This window comes from Leptodactylus fuscus, chromosome 11 (genome assembly GCF_031893055.1).
Source record: "Leptodactylus fuscus isolate aLepFus1 chromosome 11, aLepFus1.hap2, whole genome shotgun sequence".
Taxonomy (NCBI): domain Eukaryota; kingdom Metazoa; phylum Chordata; class Amphibia; order Anura; family Leptodactylidae; genus Leptodactylus; species Leptodactylus fuscus.
The window spans coordinates 20,588,105-20,610,728 of NC_134275.1; the positions used below are offsets into that span (position 1 = coordinate 20,588,105).

At 43.1% G+C, this 22,624-nt stretch overlaps 1 protein-coding gene across 1 annotated transcript in view; it reads right to left on the minus strand.

Moving 5' to 3' along the window:
* Positions 1-22,624, minus strand: part of ASTN2 (astrotactin 2) — a 481,865-nt gene that overhangs the window by 191,406 nt on the left and 267,835 nt on the right. Inside the window, exon 6 of the mRNA XM_075260063.1 lies at positions 16,727-16,894. Coding sequence (XP_075116164.1) covers positions 16,727-16,894 — 168 coding nt within the window. The remainder of the gene's footprint in view (positions 1-16,726; positions 16,895-22,624) is intronic.

Sequence of the window (22,624 nt, forward strand, 5' to 3'; positions counted from 1 at the left end):
GGGACTGCTTCCCAAACTGGCCCGGTGTACCTCGTCTCCCCGCCTAACATTCCTGGCAGGGACACGAGAAGAACACCCCCCTCCTCCTCCTCCTCTACCGCCTCCTCCTCCGCCACCGCCTCCTCCTCCGCTGTTAGATTGACCCCAGCTACGAGTTGGAAACGTTGCAGCACTGGCGTTGGTAGACGTCAGCAGGCTGTGCTGAAGCTGATCAGCTTGGGGGACAGACAGCACACTGCCTCCGAGGTGAGGGATGCCCTCCTCGATGAGACGGCAATATGGTTTGAACCGCTGCACCTGGGCCCAGGCATGGTCGTTTGTGATAACGGCCGGAACCTGGTAGCAGCTCTGGAGCTTGCCGGACTCCAACATGTTCCATGCCTGGCCCACATCTTCAACCTAGTGGTGCAACGTTTCCTAAAGAGCTACCCCAATGTTCCAGAGCTACTGGTGAAAGTGCAGCGCATGTGCGCCCACTTTCGCAAGTCGACAGTAGCCGCTGCTAGCTTAAAATCTCTCCAGCAACGCCTGCATGTGCCACAACACCGGCTTTTGTGCGACGTCCCCACACGCTGGAACTCAACGTTTCAGATGTTGAATAGAGTGGCTGAGCAGCAGAGAATACCAGCTACAAAACCCTAGGGTGCCACAAAGTCAGCTGCCTCAGTTTCACATCCATGAGTGGCCATGGATGAGAGACCTTTGTGACATCCTACGGGTCTTTGAGGAGTCCACAAGGAGGGTAAGCTCTGAGGATGCGATGGTGAGCCTTACAATCCCGCTCTTGTGTGTTCTGAGAGAATCCCTGATTGACATCAGGGATAACTCAGATCACACAGAGGAGTCAGGGATAGCATACGATCCGTCACAGCTGGAGAGTAGGTCCACACATCTGTCCGCTTCATCGCGTTTAATGGAGGAGGAGGAGGAGGAGGGGGAGGAGGAAGAAGAGTTGTCCGATGATGTGATGGTGATACAGGAGGCTTCCGGGCAACTTCGAATCGTCCCATTGTTGCAGCGCGGATGGGTAGACATGGAGGATAAGGAGGAAATGGAGATTGAACTTTCCGGTGGGGCCAGAGGAGTCATGCCAACGAACACTGTGGCAGACATGGCTGAGTTGATGTTGGGGTGCTTTACAACCGACAAGCGTATTGTCAAAATCATGGAGGACAACCAGTACTGGATCTTTGCTATCCTTGACCCCCGGTATAAAAACAACATCTCGTCTTTTATTCCGGTAGAGGGGAGGGCCAATCGCATCAATGCTTGCCACAGGCAATTGGTGCAGAATATGATGGAGATGTTTCCAGCATGTGACGTTGGCGGCAGGGAGGGCAGTTCCTCCAGTAGGCAACCAAGTTCTCACCGGTCCACACAAACGAGGGGCACACTGTCTAAGGTCTGGGACACCTTGATGGCACCCCCTCGCCAAAGTGCCACCACGGAGGGTCCTAGTGTCACCAGGCGTGAGAAGTATAGGCGCATGTTGCGGGAATACCTTTCCGACCACAGCCCTGTCCTCTCCGACCCCTCTGCGCCCTACACGTATTGGGTGTCGAAGTTGGACCTGTGGCTTGAACTTGCCCTATATGCCTTGGAGGTGCTGTCCTGTCCTGCCGCCAGCGTCCTATCTGAGAGGGTGTTCAGTGCAGCCGGTGGCATCATCACTGACAAGCGCACCCGTCTGTCAGCTGAGAGTGCCGACCGGCTCACTTTGATAAAAATGAACCACCACTGGATAGAGCCTTCATTTTTGTGCCCACCTGTGTAAAGCACCCCAACATGAAACTCCATGTCTGTACTCAACCTCTCCAATTCCTCCGCATCCTCATACTCATCCACCATAAGCGTTGCACAATTCTGCTAATACTAGGCTCCCTCCACCCTGATTTCCCCCAACTCTGCTGGTTAGAGGCTCCCTCCACCCTGATTTCCACCAACTCTGCTGGTTAGAGGCTCCCTCCACCATGAATTGGTCCAAACTGGGGTTTTTAGAGGCTCCCTCCACCATGAATTGGTCCAAACTGGGCTGTTTAGAGGCTCCCTCCACCATGAATTGGTCCAAACTGGGGTTTTTAGAGGCTCCCTCCACCATGAATTGGTCCAAACTGGGCTGTTTAGAGGCTCCCTCCACCATGAATTGGTCCAAACTGGGGTTTTTAGAGGCTCCCTCCACCATGAATTGGTCCAAACTGGGCTGGTTAGAGGCTCCCTCCACCATGAATTTGCCCAAACTGGGCTGTTTAGAGGCTCCCTCCACCATGAATTGGTCCAAACTGGGGTTTTTAGAGGCTCCCTCCACCATGAATTGGTCCAAACTGGGGGTTTTTAGAGGCTCCCTCCACCATGAATTTGCCCAAACTGGGCTGTTTAGAGGCTCCCTCCATCATGAATTGGTCCAAACTGGGGTTTTTAGAGGCTCCCTCCACCATGAATTGGTCCAAACTGGGGTTTTTAGAGGCTCCCTCCACCATGAATTTGCCCAAACTCTGCTGGTTAGAGGCTCAATCCACCCTGATTTTCAAAACAAATGTTGGTGCCAACCTCAACTTACTACAAGGGCCAAATTCACTGCTGGTGACAAGCTCTCCTCACTGCAAGTGCCAAATACACATGTTTCAAGGTGTTTTCCTACTGTCAGAGAGGTGGTATTGAGTGTGTAAAGTGTGTAGTTGTTAGGCTGTGATGTTGGGGTAATAGAGGGTCTTTGGTGTGTTAGATGCCCCCAGACATGCTTCCCCTGCTGTCCCAGTGTCATTCCAGAGGTGTTGGCATCATTTCCTGGGTTGTCATAGTGGACTTGGTGACCCTCCAGACACGGATTTGGGTTTCCCCCTTAACGAGTATCTGTTCCCCATAGACTATAATGGGGTTCGAAACCCGTTCGAACACACGAACATTGAGCGGCTGTTCGAATCGAATTTCGAACCTCGAACATTTTAGTGTTCGCTCATCTCTAGTGTTTACGTGTCAGAATCAGCGCCACATGGTGCGCACGGGCCCTAAGGAGACCACTGACCTCACGTCAAAAAGTCTGGACAATGCTCACTATTGAAAAACGGGCACCAGGTTGGGCGCAATTTAGAAGTATCTAACGTTGCAACACATTTATGAAACAGAAAAGAACAAATATGTTGCAGATTTTCTTGCACCATAAATTACCATTGTGCGCCACATATTTGTCTCCTCAATAAGCAAGAGATGATTTCTGTTTGCTTACATTTTGCCAAACATTGTAGTTTATTTGATGCGTGCGCCAAATATAGACTGCGAGATACGTAAAAATTTTGCACCAAATATTTGTCTACGTTTTTTGCCCAATCATGAGCGCGTTGCCGCGATGGAATGCTAATGTACTGCAATGGCATTCATTCTCTGCTAGCCGTGCGAAAAAGTTGGCAGTGGAAAGTGAGCTCTTCAGTTTCCAGCGTGTGAACCTCCTCTAATAGCAATGCCACAGGTCTAGATATAAACTGATGTTAGGGCACCGAGGAGCGCTGCGCTTTCTGGCTTTCAGAGCATGAATATATAGGGAATGTTCTTCTATAAATTTATTTTATAGTCATGAATGTGCAGCTGAAAAGTGAGAATTGAAACATTTAGCAGAAATCTAGCATTTCAGAACCAAATCTTTTGTGCCCAGCTCATGTCAGCAAACTGTTAAGCTGGATATCCCGGGTACAACAGCCTTTGAAATAACAAAAGCGCAACATATTGTGTACTGACAGATTTCTGGAAAAACTACGGCTTAACTTTTCACTGACAGATGTGCATTTATTTCTGGAAAATAAGTTGAAGCAGCACTTGGAGATTCCACTTTACAGGCACTTCATGGTATCTGCTCCAATACCCAAATCGTGCTTCTTCTGTACCCATCTGTATTTCCAAACAGCAGTTTTTTACCCACATATGAGACATTTCCAAATGTGGTTGGCGGTGATCCGCCTGCGTCTGCGTGTCGGCTCTGCTACATCTGTGCATATGCGCAGCAGCCCCAGCTGTATGCACATCCGTATGGAGAGCAGAGCAAGCTGTGGTACCGTGCTGCCTCAGCTCGGCTACATCGGGCAATTTGGATCGTAGGGGTTGTCTTATCTGAGTGTCCTAGCAGCGTCTGTGTTAGACACAGCTAAATGTCGGAAAACCACCTGGCCCTGTGTTACGCACACAAACTGCTAGCGTGCTGCCTCAGCACTGCTACATCTGCTAATCTGGATTAGAAGGTTTGTGTTGTGTGGGAGTGTCTGAGCAGCTTGTGTGTTAGACATGGCTGGATGGATGTTGCTGAAATGTGTAACAGTTCTTCCCCCTTCCCCATCTGAGGCAAAACAACATATTCTCCGTCCTACTTACTGAAACTCTACTGCCAATATTCTCCTCTTAGCCACACACAGCCTGCATGTTCTGTAGTCTCCTGATCTTCTATGAGACTCCATTCTCTTCAGCTTTCACACTGTCCGGCTCCCTCCTGTTTATCTCCACCCCAAAATTAGTGTGTAGTACCACCCACCACATAGCCTGATCCTATGGGATGGCTGAAGGGCCTGTGATGATGTCATCAAAGGTCCTCAAACGTAATGTGTGTCTAAATTCGTGCTTAACGATCATGTAGTGACATCATTTACCGGGATAAAAAGTAGCCTATATTTTAATCGGGGTTCCTATCTATGTATGTGGCAAATTTCAGCAAAATCCGTTTAGCCGTTTTTGCGTGATTGAGTAACAAACATCCAAACCCACAAACTTTCACATTTATAATAGTAGGATTTATTGATTTAATATTCATGAAGCATTTTAATCCCACCAAGAGACTTGAACCACGAATACTAATGTTACAACCTATAGAATCAATCTTTCCAGAGGCAGGATTAGACCGAAATAGAAAGGTGATACATGGGGGGGGGGTCACCAATTTTTCTCCAGGCGTCCATAGAAACAGATCAGCACCCCCAAAAGGCAGAGCTGTATTTCTTGTAGTTAAAATTCTGTACCATAGTGATAATATATAATATTTTAATATTAACCACTTCAGTACTGGTCCAATTTCTTGTTCAGGACCAGACGCATTTTTCTGCTTAAGAAAAAAAAGGCTTTATACTCTCCTATTGGTTATACTCCCCACACTAGTGCATTTCTTCTATGAAACCAGAGGCTTTGGGACGCATCGGTTGAACCTCTGGAACATGTACAGTGTAATTGGGATATAGATCTCAAATTTCACTGAAGAATAGCGCAGGCACTGGGAGTGCCAGAGAGGAGTCCGATGAGATCTCTGCGTATGTATAAAGCTTAATGTGGTAGCGGATTGCTTTAGAACAGGGCGATTTGGGACACTAAAGCCCAGGTCTATAAGCACCTATGGGTGATTTAGTGTCCTAAATCGTCCTGACAGGTTCCCTTTAAGTAGACGACGTGCAGGTAGACATACTGATATAGACAATGCAAAGTGCTGTGAAATACATTGGTGAGATATGAGCAAAAGACATAAATTCAGGGGCCTTGGCACCTTCAAACAGCCAAATGGGTGCTAAGACTTGGACCCCACAGATCTCATATTGATGGCCTATCCTAATGATTAGCCTTTAATATGGTAAACCTAGATGACCCTTTTTTAATACAGTTTCCAGGGCGTCTCCTTCTACCAAGAAGTATTGCTGCTCCTTCACAGACCAAGACATGGCAGAACTTTAACTCTTTGTACAGTCTTGCTATCTCGTCTTAGTAATAATTTGTGTGGTCTATTGGCTAGAGAGAAAACTACTTAATTATTTTTAGGTGAATACATACAAAAATATCATTTTACAATGTATATACAAGTGCATAGCTATAGAGGGTGCAGACGTAACATCACTACCAGGCCCTGGGACCTGAGGGCTCTCAAACGCCTCTCTACAACTTAAGAATACACAAGTGTTATAGATAGCTCAGGGTGAGTGGAGACCCCTTTATAGATTTTGCTCTGGGGCCAAGGAGTTACAAATTATGCCTCTGTGTATGTAATAAATAATATTTAAAGGGGTTGTCCAGTTTCTGATAAATATTAAGATATCAATGTTATTGTCAATGAAAAGTTTTCCAATAAACTTTCTGTATCAATTCCTCACAGTTTTCTAAATCTGTCCTTCCTGTCATTCATTCTGCTTACTCCCACTGGATAGAAATTAGACCATGGTCATGTGATATACAGTCCATAGTCATGTGATATACAGTCCATAGTCATGTGATATACAGTCCATAGTCATGTGATATACAGTCCATGGTCATGTGATATACAGTCCATAGTCATGTGATATGCAGTGCACGGCCATGTGATGTACAGTCCATAGTCATGTGATATACAGTCCATGGTCATGTGATATACAGTCCATAGTCATGTGATATACAGTCCATGGTCATGTGATATACAGTCCATAGTCATGTGATATACAGTCCATGGACATGTGATATACACACAGGTGCACAGGCCTTTAGTTCTTCAACTAGTGGCTAACTACTATTATTCCTCAGGGACAGGTGGGATGTCGAGGTCAATTTTGGGATTAGGATAAAAATGATATCTCTGATTTTACAACACTCTGTCATGAGATGTCTAGCCTACCAACGGCCACCCAGTGGTTATGTTGTGGGCTGCGGCCTACCAAGTGTTTTGCTAGTACATGGTGATTTTGTATTGAATTTGTTTTTTGAGAAATTGAAGACTCTTGACTAAATAAAAGCAAAGGATAGGGTGGACACATTTACATAGTTTCATTATAGATATCATATAGCTTCAAAATTGTTTTAGTAATACATATCTGAGAATGTAAAAATGTCCCTCAGATCATTTGTGGATTATGTGTTGCCTTCTATGGCAGTCAATGAGTGTACAGATACAATAGCCCGTGTCGTCTGATAGGTCTATAGAACAAGTAGGCGAATTTGACAATTTGACATTCGCTCCGGTATATATTGATACAACTTTGGGGCCAAATGGGTTTATCCTGACAATTACATTCTATTCCTCGCCGTGCATTTCTGTAATGTGGCCCTAGTGCAGAGTTACACTTAGGACAGAGGGATTATGGAGATGTGTGTTACACGTGGGTGGCACAAGCAATGCACTGCGGGCACATCTGTCTATGACGGTTAACGTAATATGGGATTTTAGGGCTAACTTTTGCACTGTATGTACTTCCATTTGGCTCGTATTCCTGCTGAGATCACAATCTTAAACATCTACTGTCACGTATAGATCGCTGCCTACTTCTGTTCCAACAAACATTTCGTCTCCTCTCCGCAGGAATCATAAAAACTCAATTTCTGTGCAGTAAGTGGAGAAAAATCTTACCAGTCTGACAGTGAGCAAATCACAGCCAAGACAACCTACACGTTCTATTATATGTTCGTCTAGATTATTTCTCCTGTTACGGTTTTTATATACATATTTCATTTTTTCTAATGCTTTTGCTACTGGCCGAGCAAGAAGCTTTGTAAACCTGCCTGTTCCTGATTTATTGGCCGCAAACGCAAACGGTGACTTCAACCTGTCAAAATTTTACCTCCTGCCAAAAAGTTTTAACTTATTTTCCCGTTTTTCATAACCACCATTTATGTAACCGATGTATTTCCAGTCTTTCCAGATACTTCAATGGCACAATGCTGAGTCGATAACCTAGCATGCTAAAATTGCTCTAAACCTGCGGTACAAAAAATAATATGGATTTCACGTGGATTCTGCGCTGGAAATCTGCAGCAATTTACACAACAAAAAGCATTGATAGGATTTAGAAAATCCCATTAAAGGGGGTATCCGGGGACTTGAATGCAACTTACCTGGTATGGATGTTTGTTGCAGCTGGACCTGGAGTTCCTGGGCTTGTTTCGACACCAGGTTATATGATTGGAACCAGCTTCCCTCATTCCCTCTGCCCCCTACCGACTCTCCTGTTTGCAAAGGTACTTCCCTGTGTCATGGGGGCTGACTTCTTAGGGAGCATTCACACAGAGTAATGCCGGGCGTGTATTACAGCCATACACGCCGGCGCTATGGCAGGCTGCCGAACACTTCTCATTCACTTCAATGGGAGTACTCGTAACGGCGGCGCAGTTTTCGCGGTCTCGGTTGGAGGGAGGTATGTCCCGATTTCAACTCAGATCTGCGTCTGGAGGACGCAGATCTGAGTTGAATACATGCGCGACTAAAGCAAGGAGCTCAGCTCCTGGCTTTGCCGCTGCACTCCGGCTAGTGGTGGTGTAGGCGCAATGTGACGTCATCACATGAGGGGGACATGATTCTGGGGTAGAGATGGGGGGCATGAATCTGGGGCAGAGATGGGGGACATGAATCTGGGACAGAGATGGAGGGGGGACATGAAACTGGGAGAGAGATAGAGGGGGGGAAATATGATTTACGGGTGACTGTAGGAGGATTATACTGTGTGGGGGTACATGAAATATGAATGAGAATGGGCTGTTTTACTAAAGACTCAACACATTTGTGTTCATGTAGTGCTAGGATCTTGGACACCCCTTTAATAAGTATAGTAATTTAGATTATTCTACAAAATGGTTTGGCTAATGACAATATAGATGACAATGGACGTATGGGTCAGTAACACTTCCCAGCAAATACACAAACAGAGCCCACATTTGGTGCGCCCCAAGCCAGACTCGGGGTGAATTAGTAGGAATGACTTCGGGACTGTAGTAAACAGGTCGGGCTCTAGTATTTATAAACCACCAGATTTTTTGTCTTTATGTATATATTATATCTGGATTTGCTTCACTTGAGCTCTCAGAAATAACTTTTCTTCGGGAGCAGTAACGCACTTGGATATATTGAGCTGATTAAATATGATAACCAGCGATAGATTTAATAAAGCGCGTTTTCTTCAAGGTATAATTTTACTACGTGTAACTGTGAAATATTGTTTTGCGAATTGGAGCCATTATCCAGCATATCATTGTGCCGACCTCGCAGACATGAAAAATGTGTCCCATTCACCCAAGTCTGGCCATTATCCGGTGCGCCGTTCTGCTCGTTCAGCATTACACTATGCATATCCGTGTGGCGTTCTGTAAAAATAGTCTGTAAATACACCGGGCGACTTGCAGAATCTGATTTGTCAATAGGAAGACAGGGAGAAAAAGCCAATTTCGGAGCCTCAGTATTAGTTCATACACTTCTTACACCTATTTAGTTTCCAGGCAGCAGTAAATGTCAAGGCAGTTTTCGCCTTGGCACTTTGCTTTTACACTACTTTATTTTTGTACTGTTGTAAGTAGGAATTGATAGATATTTCCTGTGGTTATTGCTAGTAAAAATTCCCTGCGCTATTACCTACCCGACCGCTTAGTATTTTTCAGGTCAATGTGGAGGAAATACAGAAGCAATGAAGCATTCGAAGAAAAATAATATTTATTCCAATATAAAAAAATTTAAAAAAAAGAAAACATTACACTGTAAATACAATAAGAAAATCTCGGAAGAGATGAAGGAACTTCCTTGGGTATCTTTCCGTAAATTTATTTTGCACTTTAGTTACATTTACATCTAATCAGCCTTTAGTACATAGGCTATTACCGCCAATTGCGCTTCTATCATATTGTTGCACGGGGAATATCGTGCATATTTGGAAGTATTAGTCCTAGGGCATGTTTTTCAGTAATGTGAGCGCTCTCATCATAATCAAATATATTTTTATGTGCTATAGATTGGCTTCAACAAAACCAATAAGAAGCTGCTTAGGTTTATAGTTTGTCTCTTAAAAAAAACCAATATAAATATGTGAGGTTTGGCAGAAAATGCAAGTTGTTGTTGGCAACCTTGTGTCTGGTTTATAGGAACTTGACCTAAGAATTTCACTGGGAATATCATCTTCCAAGACCATTGGTAAGGCGATGAGGTTGGGCGTGTTCGGGGCCTCACCAGTGTTGGAGGAAGCACATCATAGGGTACATTTACTAAAATGATTGGCAATAAATAGGCATTAAATATTATTTGGCGGCCAATTAACGATGATCAGTTTTTGAAATTAAGAACTTCGTGCAGCTTTAACTTCAATATGAACATCTGTAGATATATCTATTATAGCGGTGCACAACTAGGTTTGGTAAAAGTCCACTTACCTGGGTGTGCCATCAAGTGAAGATATGGAAACCAACAGTAAATATGTAAGAGAATTGCAATAGGTGCAATTCCCCTGTAGCTGCTGGAAACCCTGGGAATGGGCACAAGAGAAAGTGAGCCCTAAGCTGAAGCCCCCCACTGTCCCTTACTGCTTGCCTAGACCTATCCTATGTAAGAGGTGGCAACTTGGAGATGATCCCTTCCTATGTACGTGAAACACAACACGCAGACAAGACAAACAAGAACAAAGGGAGGTCAGCTAGCCAGGGTTCTGTAACAGTCGAGCAATGCAGTGTCAAAATCCAAAAGAGTAGACAATAGGGAAAGCCAGAGGTCAAGAGTCAGAATACAAATAGAAAAAGAATAGAAAAAGAAAGCCAGCACGCACAAAGCAATAGCAAGCATCAATGTGAATGTTAGCCAAGAATAAATAGGGAGGAAGAACCCGCCCTGAACTTGATAAAAAGGCAGGCTGTCAATCACAGGGCAAAACAAAACTTAACTCTTAGAGGATCAGAGGGAAATGAAAGTGAAGGAGACGGGTGTGGTGTAAAATCAATTAACAAGGTGAAGGAATAGGACAGTGTTCAGACAATGCAATGAAAAACTCTAAGCAAGTTATCAAACTGCACAAGCCTCCTGCGCTGCAGCATGCCAGCAGAGGGTGGCGCAGAGACCCAAACAGGCAGAGATGTTGCAAAATATGTGTTTTTGTTAAAATTTCACACCTTTTTAGGACTATTTACAGCAATATGCATTATTATTTGATATTAGGAAAACTAGACCTAAAAGAAGCCCCAATCTCTGGTGATACCTCCTTATATATGGGTATTTTCCTATTTTATGAAGACTGTGGAATCCCTGGGCCAAACCACTGACTTCGACTCCTCTATTTTTCCATCGCCCAATTCCACCTCTATAAATGGCTGATAGTCATGGTCTGTCAGAAGAGGTAAAGCTTCTCAAATCCATTATCATTCCTATTAAAGTAACTATGTACCAAAGTATAGATCAAATTAATTATGCAATATTAATAATTGTATAGTAAATTGAAAAACTGAAGCCAGAATCGCTAACTTTTTTCCAACTTTACTCAAAATGACCTCCAACTTCAATGCCATGACCCCAACTCCACAGTCATTATTATAGTAGTTATTGCCTAGTAGTTATTATTATAGTAGTCATTATGGTGTTGTCTCTATTTATTTCACTTTTTCTGTGATTTGCATGATATTTTGGTATTTCCTTTCTCAGTGTCGGCTCTTGTATTCCCTTTTATTAGTTATATATAGCATATAATTATTTCTTATATACCGTATGTTGTATAGTGCGGCACACATTATATATGCTTTTGTGTAGGGCTTAAAGCTTTATTATACCTGCAGCTTTGTACTTTTAAGATATTTTAATTATATGTTTCTGTATTGGATCCCTGTACTAAACATATACATTTTTTTTTTTTTTTTTTTTTTTTTTTTTTTTTAGATTTGCTCTCTTCTTTGACATACTTCTATTTTTTTCCTTTGTGGATATGTCGACTTTTTATTGTGTTTCGGCCAATCATCTGAGTGGTGTCAGCCTATAATCTGTTATTTTTTCACAACTTTTTAGAACTATTTACATGAATATTCATTATTTACTTGTTAGTAGGAAAAATTGTCAAGACCCTTAAATTCATTTAGACCCCACATTAGAGACCCCTGTAATTAATTTATAATCCAAGTCAAACACCTAAAATTAAATCAGACCCAAGACCAGATCCCCAAAATCAATCTAGACCTTACAACAGCCAGCTAAAAGTAATTCATAACCAATACTAGTCCCCAAAAACTAATACATACCGACTAATCAGACCTCAAAACATCCCAAAAATAATGTATTCATTTATAAAATTCAGCCCGCAATATATTAATTGGTTAATTCTTTTGATCTGAATTATTTTCGTCAGTACGATCATTTGAATCTCACTCTGCTCTAATACAATATACAAGGAAAGTTGCAGGAGCTAAAGTCACCTCCCGTATGATGGATTGTACCACACAGGCTCTCCACAGGGGGAGAAGAAATTTATATCACTAAATACTAAAGAGCTATGGAGAAGGAGCTTCTATAATTATAGTATCTAACATTAAACAGTAGCTAAGATTACACAGTACGCTCAGTTCCCATTAGAACTACGCAAGCATAGTGCGCATGCGCAGTATGCTCGCAAAAATGTTGCCGATTTGAACCAAGCCCGCTGGAAGAAGAGGAAGATCAAGGCAGGGAAGAGCCAGGAACGGAGGGCGTCGTCGAAAGAAGAAGAAAGAAGAGGAAGGCGTGTCAGAAGATGACGTCAGACAGTGCATGACCGCCCACCATGCACGGTAAGAATAATTTGCATATTTGTTTTTATGGTTTTATTTTAAAACGGGGGGTGTTAAAATAACATTAGCAATGCCTGAATAGCCTTTTTAAAGGCTATACACGCATATGTGGGGCTCATACAGCATAATTTTGCTGACAAAGCCCCTTTAACAGACTATAAAGAGAAAGATAACTACACTGCCCCCTGCAGGTAGATATAGTACAGTCTCTAGCTGTCCATGGGACTGATAGCAGAGCAAAGAATAAGAGAAATATAATAGCCAAGATGCTATCTGATCATGAGCTGAGGAGAAGCTGGATTGTAGGGATAAGAATGCAGTATATAAGAAATTAGTTTAGCATGTGACAGACAATCAGGCATTAGGGTAGAGATGAAAAGAAAGTTTTTTCTGGAGTGCTTCTTTAACTCAATTCTGCTTTCATTGAATTTTCAATTCTCTCTTTTGTTGAAAACTATGTTTGATTTGTTGTGGAGAATAACAAAATATATTAAGAATTTGATGGCTCTTTAATATTTTTTCTTCTTTTAACTTTTAACTCTGTACAAAATATACACTCTACAATTTCATTTTTTTCTCAATAAATCTAAATAAAAAAAATACAAATCTAAATAATAAAAAAAACAAATTTTCTCCCACTTAAAGGGGCTGTCCCATCTCAAGGATCCTATCTATACTGGTAGCTTATGTAAATTGATGACTTTTCCTAAATATATTGCTTTAGAAATGCTGCTTTGTTTGCCTGTTATGTGAACTTATTCCTCCCATTGTTTACACAGCATTTCCATAGCGCCATTCCTGTGTGATAGGACAAGTGAGGTCACTCACTGTTATCTACAGGTCTGGGGCAGGACAATCAGTTCAGCTACTTGTAGTTTGCTGATAAGGCCAAGTCTGTTATCTCTCTATGTAAACACACAGATAACATTGAGTCGATTCTCTACAAGCATGTGCATATTATCTGATTTGCATTTATAGTAGATTTCTAGTAATGATAAGTAGTGTGATACTTCATAGTGTCCTGTTCAGCAAGCTGGGGGGGATACAGGAAGTGAGAAGAAGAGACAATAGGCAAAGCTGCTGAAACAAGAAGATGGGAAAGCCCTTTAATGTATAACTAAAGGTTTTGGGGTTTTTTTGCCTCCTTTCAAAATGCACAATAGAACTCTATGGATAGGGGAGGAGGAGAAGAAAGCTCTTCAAGCAGACATCTTCACTATAAAGTGAAGTTTTCTTTTTCATAATACATATGGATTATCAGAGAGTACCTCATTGTCACTACTCCATCAATCTTCTCATAGCTACTCAGTAGTTAGCACTGTGGTTTGTTGGTTAGTAGAGATGAGCGAACACTAAAATGTTCGAGGTTCGAAATTCGATTCGAACAGCCGCTCACTGTTCGAGTGTTCGAATGGGTTTCGAACCCCATTATAGTCTATGGGGAACAGATACTCGTTAAGGGGGAAACCCAAATCCGTGTCTGGAGGGTCACCAAGTCCACTATGACACCCCAGGAAATGATACCAACACCCTGGAATGACACTGGGACAGCAGGGGAAGCATGTCTGGGGGCATAAAAGTCACTTTATTTCATGGAAATCCCTGTCAGTTTGCGATTTTTGCAAGCTAACTTTTCCCCATAGAAATGCATTGGCCAGTGCTGATTGGCCAGAGTACGGAACTCGACCAATCAGCGCTGGCTCTGCTGGAGGAGGCGGAGTCTAAGATCGCTCCACACCAGTCTCCATTCAGGTCCGACCTTAGACTCCGCCTCCTCCGGCAGAGCCAGCGCTGATTGGCCGAAGGCTGGCCAATGCATTCCTATGCGAATGCAGAGACTTAGCAGTGCTGAGTCAGTTTTGCTCAACTACACATCTGATGCACACTCGGCACTGCTACATCAGATGTAGCAATCTGATGTAGCAGAGCCGAGGGTGCACTAGAACCCCTGTGCAAACTCAGTTCATGCTAATAGAATGCATTGGCCAGCGCTGATTGGCCAGAGTACGGAACTCGACCAATCAGCGCTGGCTCTGCTGGAGGAGGCGGAGTCTAAGATCGCTCCACACCAGTCTCCATTCTGGTCTGACCTTAGACTCCGCCTCCTCCAGCAGAGCCAGCACTGATTGGCTGAATTCCGTACTCTGGCCAATCAGTGCTGGCCAATGCATTCTATTGGCGTGATGAAGCAGTGCTGAATGTGTAGGTTTAGCTCAACTACACCGGTGGAGTAGTTGAGCTAAGGACACAGATTCAGCTCTGCTTCAATCAGCGCTGGCCAATGCATTCTATTAGCTTGATGAAGCAGAGTGTGCACAAGGGTTCAAGCGCACCCTCGGCTCTGATGTAGCAGAGCCGAGGCTGCACAAGGGTTCAAGCGCACCCTCGGCTCTGATGTAGCAGAGCCGAGGGTGCACAAGGGTTCAAGCGCACCCTCGGCTCTGATGTAGCAGAGCCGAGGCTGCACAAGGGTTCAAGCGCACCCTCGGCTCTGATGTAGCAGAGCCGAGGGTGCACAAGGGTTCAAGCGCACCCTCGGCTCTGATGTAGCAGAGCCGAGGGTGCACAAGGGTTCAAGTACACCCTCGGCTCTGCTACATCAGAGCCGAGGGTGCGCTAGAACCCTTGTGCAGCCTCGTCTCTGCTACATCAGAGCCGAGGGTGCGCTTGAACCCTTGTGCACACTCTGCTTCATCAAGCTAATAGAATGCATTGGCCAGCGCTGATTGAAGCAGAGCTGAATCTGTGTGCTTAGCTCAACTACTCCACCGGTGTAGTTGAGCTAAACACACACATTCAGCACTGCTTCATCACGCCAATAGAATGCATTAGCCAGCACTGATTGACCAGAGTACGGAATTCGGCCAATCAGCGCTGGCCAATGCATCCCTATGGGAAAAAGTTTATCTCACAAAAATCACAATTACACACCCGATAGAGCCCCAAAACGTTATTTTTAATAACATTCCCCCCTAAATAAAGGTTATCCCTAGCTATCCCTGCCTGTACAGCTATCCCTGTCTCATAGTCACAAAGTTCACATTCTCATATGACCTGGATTTGAAATCCACTATTCGTCTAAAATGGAGGTCACCTGATTTCGGCAGCCAATGACTTTTTCCAATTTTTTTTCAATGCCCCCGGTGTCGTAGTTCCTGTCCCACCTCCCCTGCGCTGTTATTGGTGCAAAAAAGGCGCCAGGGAAGGTGGGAGGGGAATCGAATTTTGGCGCACTTTACCACGCGGTGTTCGATTCGATTCGAACATGGCGAACACCCTGATATCCGATCGAACATGTGTTCGATAGAACACTGTTCGCTCATCTCTATTGGTTAGCACTATGGTCTTGCAGTGCTGGAGTTCTAGGCTTGAATCCAGCCAAGGACAACACATACAAGGAGACTGTATGTTCTTCGTGTTTGCATGGGTTCCCTCCCACACCTTAAAGAGGACCTTTCATCAGATTGAGCACAGGCAGTTCTATATACTGAATTCAGCGCACTGTCGGCTTTCCCGATCTGTGTCCTGGGTAAAGCGCTATCGGTCCCGGTACCGTAGCGCTTTACAGTCAGAAGGGCGTTTCTGACACTCTGTCAGGAACGTCCTTCTGCCCAGCAGCGCCTATCGCGCTGTAGAGTGTGAGCGGGGAGGAACGCCCCCCTCTCCTCCTGATAATACTCGTCTATGGACGAGCACTGTGAGCAGAGGGAGGGGGCATTCCTCCCCGCTCACACTGTACAGCGCAATAGGCGCTGCTGGGCAGAAGGACGTTCCTGACAGAGTGTCAGGAACGCCCTTCTGACTGTAAAGCGCTACGGTACCGGGACTGATAGCGCTTTACCTAGGGCACAGATCAGCGCACTCAGCTTTCCAGCAGTATATAGAACTGCCTGTGCCGAATCTGATGAAAGGTCCTCTTTAAAAACATACTGATAGGGAACTTAGATTGTGAGCCCTATATGGAACAGTGTTACCAAATATCTGTAAAGCGCTGCAGCATATGATGGCGCTAAATAAATAGTTTATCCAGCGAATGTCCTACAATCATTACTTGAGAAGTGACAGTATATTTAATATCCATATAATAAAGGTGAACACATATGAAACACAAAGGGAATAGATGTATTAGAAGCAATTTCTAAGCACTTTTATGCAGTAATATCTGAGTAGACTTGCCCCAGACGTCATGTATTATGCATACATGAATAGTTTCTTCTCCGCACTTCTATGAGATTGAACCTCGACTCACCGGTTTCTGGGTCGCAAATCTGCTCACAAGCATCAATTGTTCTTTGGCCACATAGATCCCGCACCCATGGAGAACTGGCATTTGCTTGATAGTAGAGGAACAGTTGGGCAGGGTTTACCCAGTTTGATACGTCTAGAAAGCTTCCTTCACTTATCACAAAGCTGCTTCCTGCAGAAAAAAAACAATGAAAACAAAAATGATCAAAGACTTCATATGGAGACACTTCTTATAAAGAAACAATAAAGCTGTGATGTGGGGCTATGAGTTTACGTTCATTAAGATGATACTCAACTGGTAACTCTACAAAAATCGGTCTAGGAATAATCAAACTACTATTAATGTCAATATGGACACAATACTTAAATATCCAATAAATAAAACTTCACTTTTATTGATAGTTATTAAAATCTAAATGAATTAATATGTCACAAAATAATCAACTGATGCCCATTATTTCATATAGTATATGCCCATATAGTACAGAGCAGTATTAGAGAAACACCACTGCCCACTGCTACTATGAAGACACGTGGCCAAAATTGTTGGTCCCCCTCATTTAATGAAAGAAAACCCACAATGGTCAAAGAAATAACTTGAATCTGACAAAAGTAATAATAACCAAACTACATGTTGACAAGCCACAAAGCTTCTGGGAGAATGTCCGATGGACAAATGAGACAAAAAAAATCAAACTTTTTGGCAAGTCACATTAGCTCTTTGTTCACAGACAGAAAAATGAAGCATATCTAAAAAAGAACACTGTCCCTACTGTGAAACATGGAGGAGGCTCTGTTATGTTCTGGGGCTACTTTGCTGCATCTGGCACAGGGTGTCTTGAATCTGTGCAGGGTACAATGAAATCTTAAGGCTATCAAGGGATTCTAGAGAGAAATGTGCTGCCCAGTGTCAGAAAGCTTGGAGTTGCAGGTCATGGGTCTTGCAACAGGGTAATGACCCAAAACACACAGCTAAAAACACCCAAGAATGGCTAAGAGGAAAACATTGGACTAATCTGAAGTGGCCTTCTATGAGCCCTGACCTAAATCCTATTGAGTATCTTTGGAAGGAGCTGAAACATGGCGTCTGGAAAAGGCCCCCTTCACACCTGAGACAACTGGAGCAGTTTGCTCATGAGGAGGGGGCCAAAATACCTGCTGAGAGGTGCAGAAGTCTCATTGACAGTTACAGGAATCATGTGATCGCAGCGATTGCCTCAAAAGGTTGTGCAACAAAATATTAAGTTATGGGAACCATCAGTTCTGTCCAGGCCTCTTTCATCAGTTTTATTAAGAAAAAATTCTGTGGAAGCGAAAAGCAATGTCTGACTTTCATTTGTTCATTTTCATAGAATTTTTATTCATTATTACTTTTGTCAGATACAAGTTATTTCTGTGACCATTGTGGGTTTTTCTTTCATTAAACAAGGTCAGCACCAATTTTGTCCACGTGTGTATCTCCAATATACAAACTGGAGACAATAAAGATAGCACTCTTAGAGCGTTAACTAAGGATAACATGAAAGGCCCAAATACAGCAACTGAATGTCTATATAGAGTCTAGGTATATAGGCCACGCAAAGAACATATTGACTTATATAGGTAGGGGTGTGTTAAATATGTGGTGATGGGTGCCGGATCCACTGATATGATATGCACTTTGCTATGCCCTCCTATCAATCTCCCATAGGTGACTTATTCTTTGCAGGATGACTTGTACTTTCACTTGGCACTTGGGTACATATGTTTTGATCAGCTTTTATTAACATTTTTTGGGGGTCATTGTGAAAAAAAACACAATTCTATCATAATATTTTGCATTTTGTTTTTACGGCATTCACTCTGCACTAAAAATGACATGGCGGCTGGTCCCAGTCCTCAGCTGGGTAACACAGCCCAGTGCCAGCAGTAATACCGCAGGTACAGCTCCTGTGCCCGTGGCATTACAATTAGAGATGAGTGAGTAGTATTCGAAACGGCAGTTTCGAATAGCACGCACCCATAGCAATGAATGGAGCCGGCTGGCACGTAGACGGGGCCGGCGTCCTGCCGCTTAACCCCCTGCATGCTGGCTGCATCTATTTATTCCTATGGGTGTGTGCTAGTAGAAAATGCCGTTTCGAATACTACTCGCTCATCTCTAATTACAATGCCATATAATTATGACGCTGAGTGTTAATAGTACGGCGCATAACGGGAACGGGTTAAAGGGGGGTTGTCCTGTCTTTAAGGGGGAAAAAGGTCAGGATGCTGTAAAATACTAACAAAAATCATAGAGCTCTTACCAACCATCTGCCATATCCATTACAATGCTTCCTGGTTTCCCTGCTGATCCTTAGTTCCTGGTCTCTCAACAAAGTAAGTGTGACTTCTCAGCCAATCACTGACAGCAAATGTGACGCCTTAGACGTTATTCAGGTGCAAATCTTTTCATTATACTCTATATAGTCTCCACTATTGGTTTTGGCGCACAATCACTGATGCAAATCACTGGTTGAAAGGTGATATTTCCATGTGGAGAGGGAGCAGGAAGTAGAGACCAGCAGGGGGCATGGTAAAAATTGGAATGGGAGATCAGTGAAATGAATGATTTTTTTTTTTTTTTTTACTTTTTAGCAATTGCAACCCCTAACGCAAAGCAAATTTGATGTTACCGAAAGTTATCCTAAATCATAGAGACTTCATATGTTTTTTTTTACCCCAATATTTAGCAGAGTAAAGATTAGCAAGGCTTTTTCCTAATAGTACAAAGTATAGTTTCACCTTTGATGAGTCGAAGGTGAATCCACACTTGATACTGCATGTACAGCAGTCCCTTGATATACTTCTATTACTGGAATCACTTAGTTTGTGAGTCGGAGCAGTCTAATTATATCCCAGGGAAGCCATGGGAAATGTGAAGAGCTTACAAATGCTTAGGTGTGTTGTCTGCATTATAATATAGTGAGGTCAGATGTTCCTTCAGATTTGGTTCGATACAATTGCATGGTATGGTACATATAATGAGTTCTCACCAGGTATCAGGATCCCTGATGGGGCATTAGTAGTTTCTTTTATAATTCCCTGAACAAAAGAAAGTAAACCATGCCACATTTGTAACGTCTTTATTGAAAGATATGTATACTACTCAAATGCCAAGCTACGTACAGGATATAAGACACACAAGGCCCCCCATGTATTCTACTCATAGCACCTAAGACACAGCAGAGAATCTAAGACACAAGGTCCAATCTACTTACGGAACGTAAGACACACATGACCCATACATTCTACTCATAGGAACTAAGGGTTCATTCACACTGAGTTTTTTGACAAGGAAAAAATCCGCTTCAGGAATTAGGAAATGTTTTTTCTTCTCCAGTACAGAGTATGGACCTTGAAAAACCGGCTAGCGGTTTTTCCACGTGGTTTTTGCCATGTCTACGTGGATTTTCCGCCTCCCATTGACTACGTTGGTTTTTACCAATGCAAAAAAGTTAGCAGAATCCATAGAACTCCATTGGGAGTTTTTTTTTTCCCAAGTGGATTCTGACACAGATTCAGCGCTAAACTCCTCACCAAAAAACTCTGTGTGAATGGACCCTAAGACACAGCAGAGGATCTAAGACACAAGGTCCAAGCTACTTACAGGACCTAAGACATATGAGGTCAAAGCTACACACAGGTTAGCTACTCACCAGGGCTTAGACAACTAGTCAGCCATTTAACCAAACCCCGTAGTACTGTCATCTTCCCTTAGTCACCACTATACAGGATGGCCCTCTAACATGAAATTCAACAATCTACTATCTCTTTACAACATGGTGCTACTCCTTACTCATAGGAAGCCAATTTCAGTCAACAAGCATCTAATGGCCCACAGCAAGCTGGGCCCACAGGAAAATAAGCAACACCAATTCAGACCATATGGGGGTCACTACTGCAGCCTCCTCTAAACTGTATCCTCACTGGGCTCTGTTGACAAGGGACCAAACACACATCAATAGGAGATGTCATTAAAGCCATCCCCCTTCTCCAAGCCTCAGAGGCCAAGGCTACCAATTCCCGTCTAGAGCACATTTTTTACTGCCAGCCTTAGTTTGCCTGCTGCTGGCATGTTCCCCTCTCCTACTCTTCCTCCTGTGACAAACACCTATCTACATGTCTATGCATTAAATTGGTATTCCCATCTCAAGAATCCTATCTATACTGCTAGCTTATGTAAAATGAAGAGTTTTCTAAATACATTGCTTTAGTAATGCTGCTTTGTTTTCCTGCTATGTGAAATTATTCCTCATGGTTAAAACAAATCATGAAAGCTTGATTTTATAATAAGCCACAATTCGTTCACTTTGACAGATAAACGTGACTGACTTGTGCTGAGCAACTTATTTAAAGAGCGAACATGTTTGAAGAATCACATAGAGCAGAAAATCTGTCACCAGGTCATAGGAAATCCTTGAATGATTCCTCCAATAACCCTGTATTTCAGCACTCATCATTTTACATGCACCTGCACTCTGTCTCAGGTAAGATATTTATTTTTTACCTTGTGCTAACACTTAAGATGCTCTGGTACTGACATTTATCTGTAGACTTGCAGACTCACTTGCCCTTTGCAGTGTAAGGGTGCATTCACACTGAGTAAACGCTAGCTTATTCTGAACGTAAAACACGTTCAGAATAAGCGGCGTCTAAAGCAGCTCCATTCATTTCTATGGGAGCGGGGATACGAGAGCTCCCCATAGAAATGAATGGGCTGCTTCTTTCACTCCGTGCAGTCCCATTGAAGTGAATGGGGAGTGCCGGCGTGTACGCTCCGGCATGAGCAGAGCTTGCCGTACACGCCGGCACTCCCCATTCACTTCAATGGGACTGCACGGAGTGAAAGAAGCAGCCCATTCATTTCTATGGGGAGCGCTCGTATCCCCGCTCCCATAGAAATGAATGGAGCTGCTTTAGACGCCGCTTATTCTGAACGTGTTTTATGTTCAGAATAAGCTAGCGTTTACTCAGTGTGAATGCACCCTTAGATCTGGTACAACTAAAAATAAAAAAGTAAGATGTTTTAGTTTTAATAATTCAGTAGAACAATACTGGGTAAGCTAAGATATTTCACCATGAATTAGAAAAAGTAAATTCTGCTTCTAAACCCCCCAAAAAAACAGCTTTGCACTTTCTCTGTATTGTACCTCATCCCCATTTGAATGACTGTGACCTAGCTGCCAGAAGTAGTGCTGAAACTGGGGAAAAAGTAATATTTGACAACCACTTTAAAGGGGTTGCCCCATCTCAAGGATCCTATCTATACCGGTAGCTTATATAAATTGAAGACTTTTCCTAAATATATTACTTTAGAAATGCTGCTTTGTTTGCCTGCTATGTTAACTCATTCTTTCCATTGTTTACATAGCGTTGCTATAACCACAGATCTGTAGGGCAAGTGACATCACTCACTCACTGCTCTTGTCGGCAGGACAATCCGTTCAGCTAATTGCAGTATGCTGATAAAGCAGAGTCTGTTATCTATCTATGTAAACACACAGATAACTGTGAGTCCATTCTCTACAAGCATCTGCATATTATATGATCTGCATAAGTGTTGTTCAGCAAGATGTGGGGGAATACAGGAAAAGAGAAGAGGAGACTGCAGGAAGACCACTGAAACAAGAAGATAGGAAACCCCCTTTAAGTTTGAAGCCACACATCTTGGAAAAGTTGTATTTTTTTTTTGTTATTGTTTGTTTTATTGCAGATTTTGCTGCATTTTCTTCAGCCAGATCCAGAAGTAGAATTAGCAGAAGAGATATGTATAAGTGCTTCTGTTATATTTTCCATTCTTTTTGAAGCCACTCATGACTTTGGCTTAAAAATCTACCACAATCAAGTAGTTTTTTCCATAACGCGTGGCCTTAGCCACAAC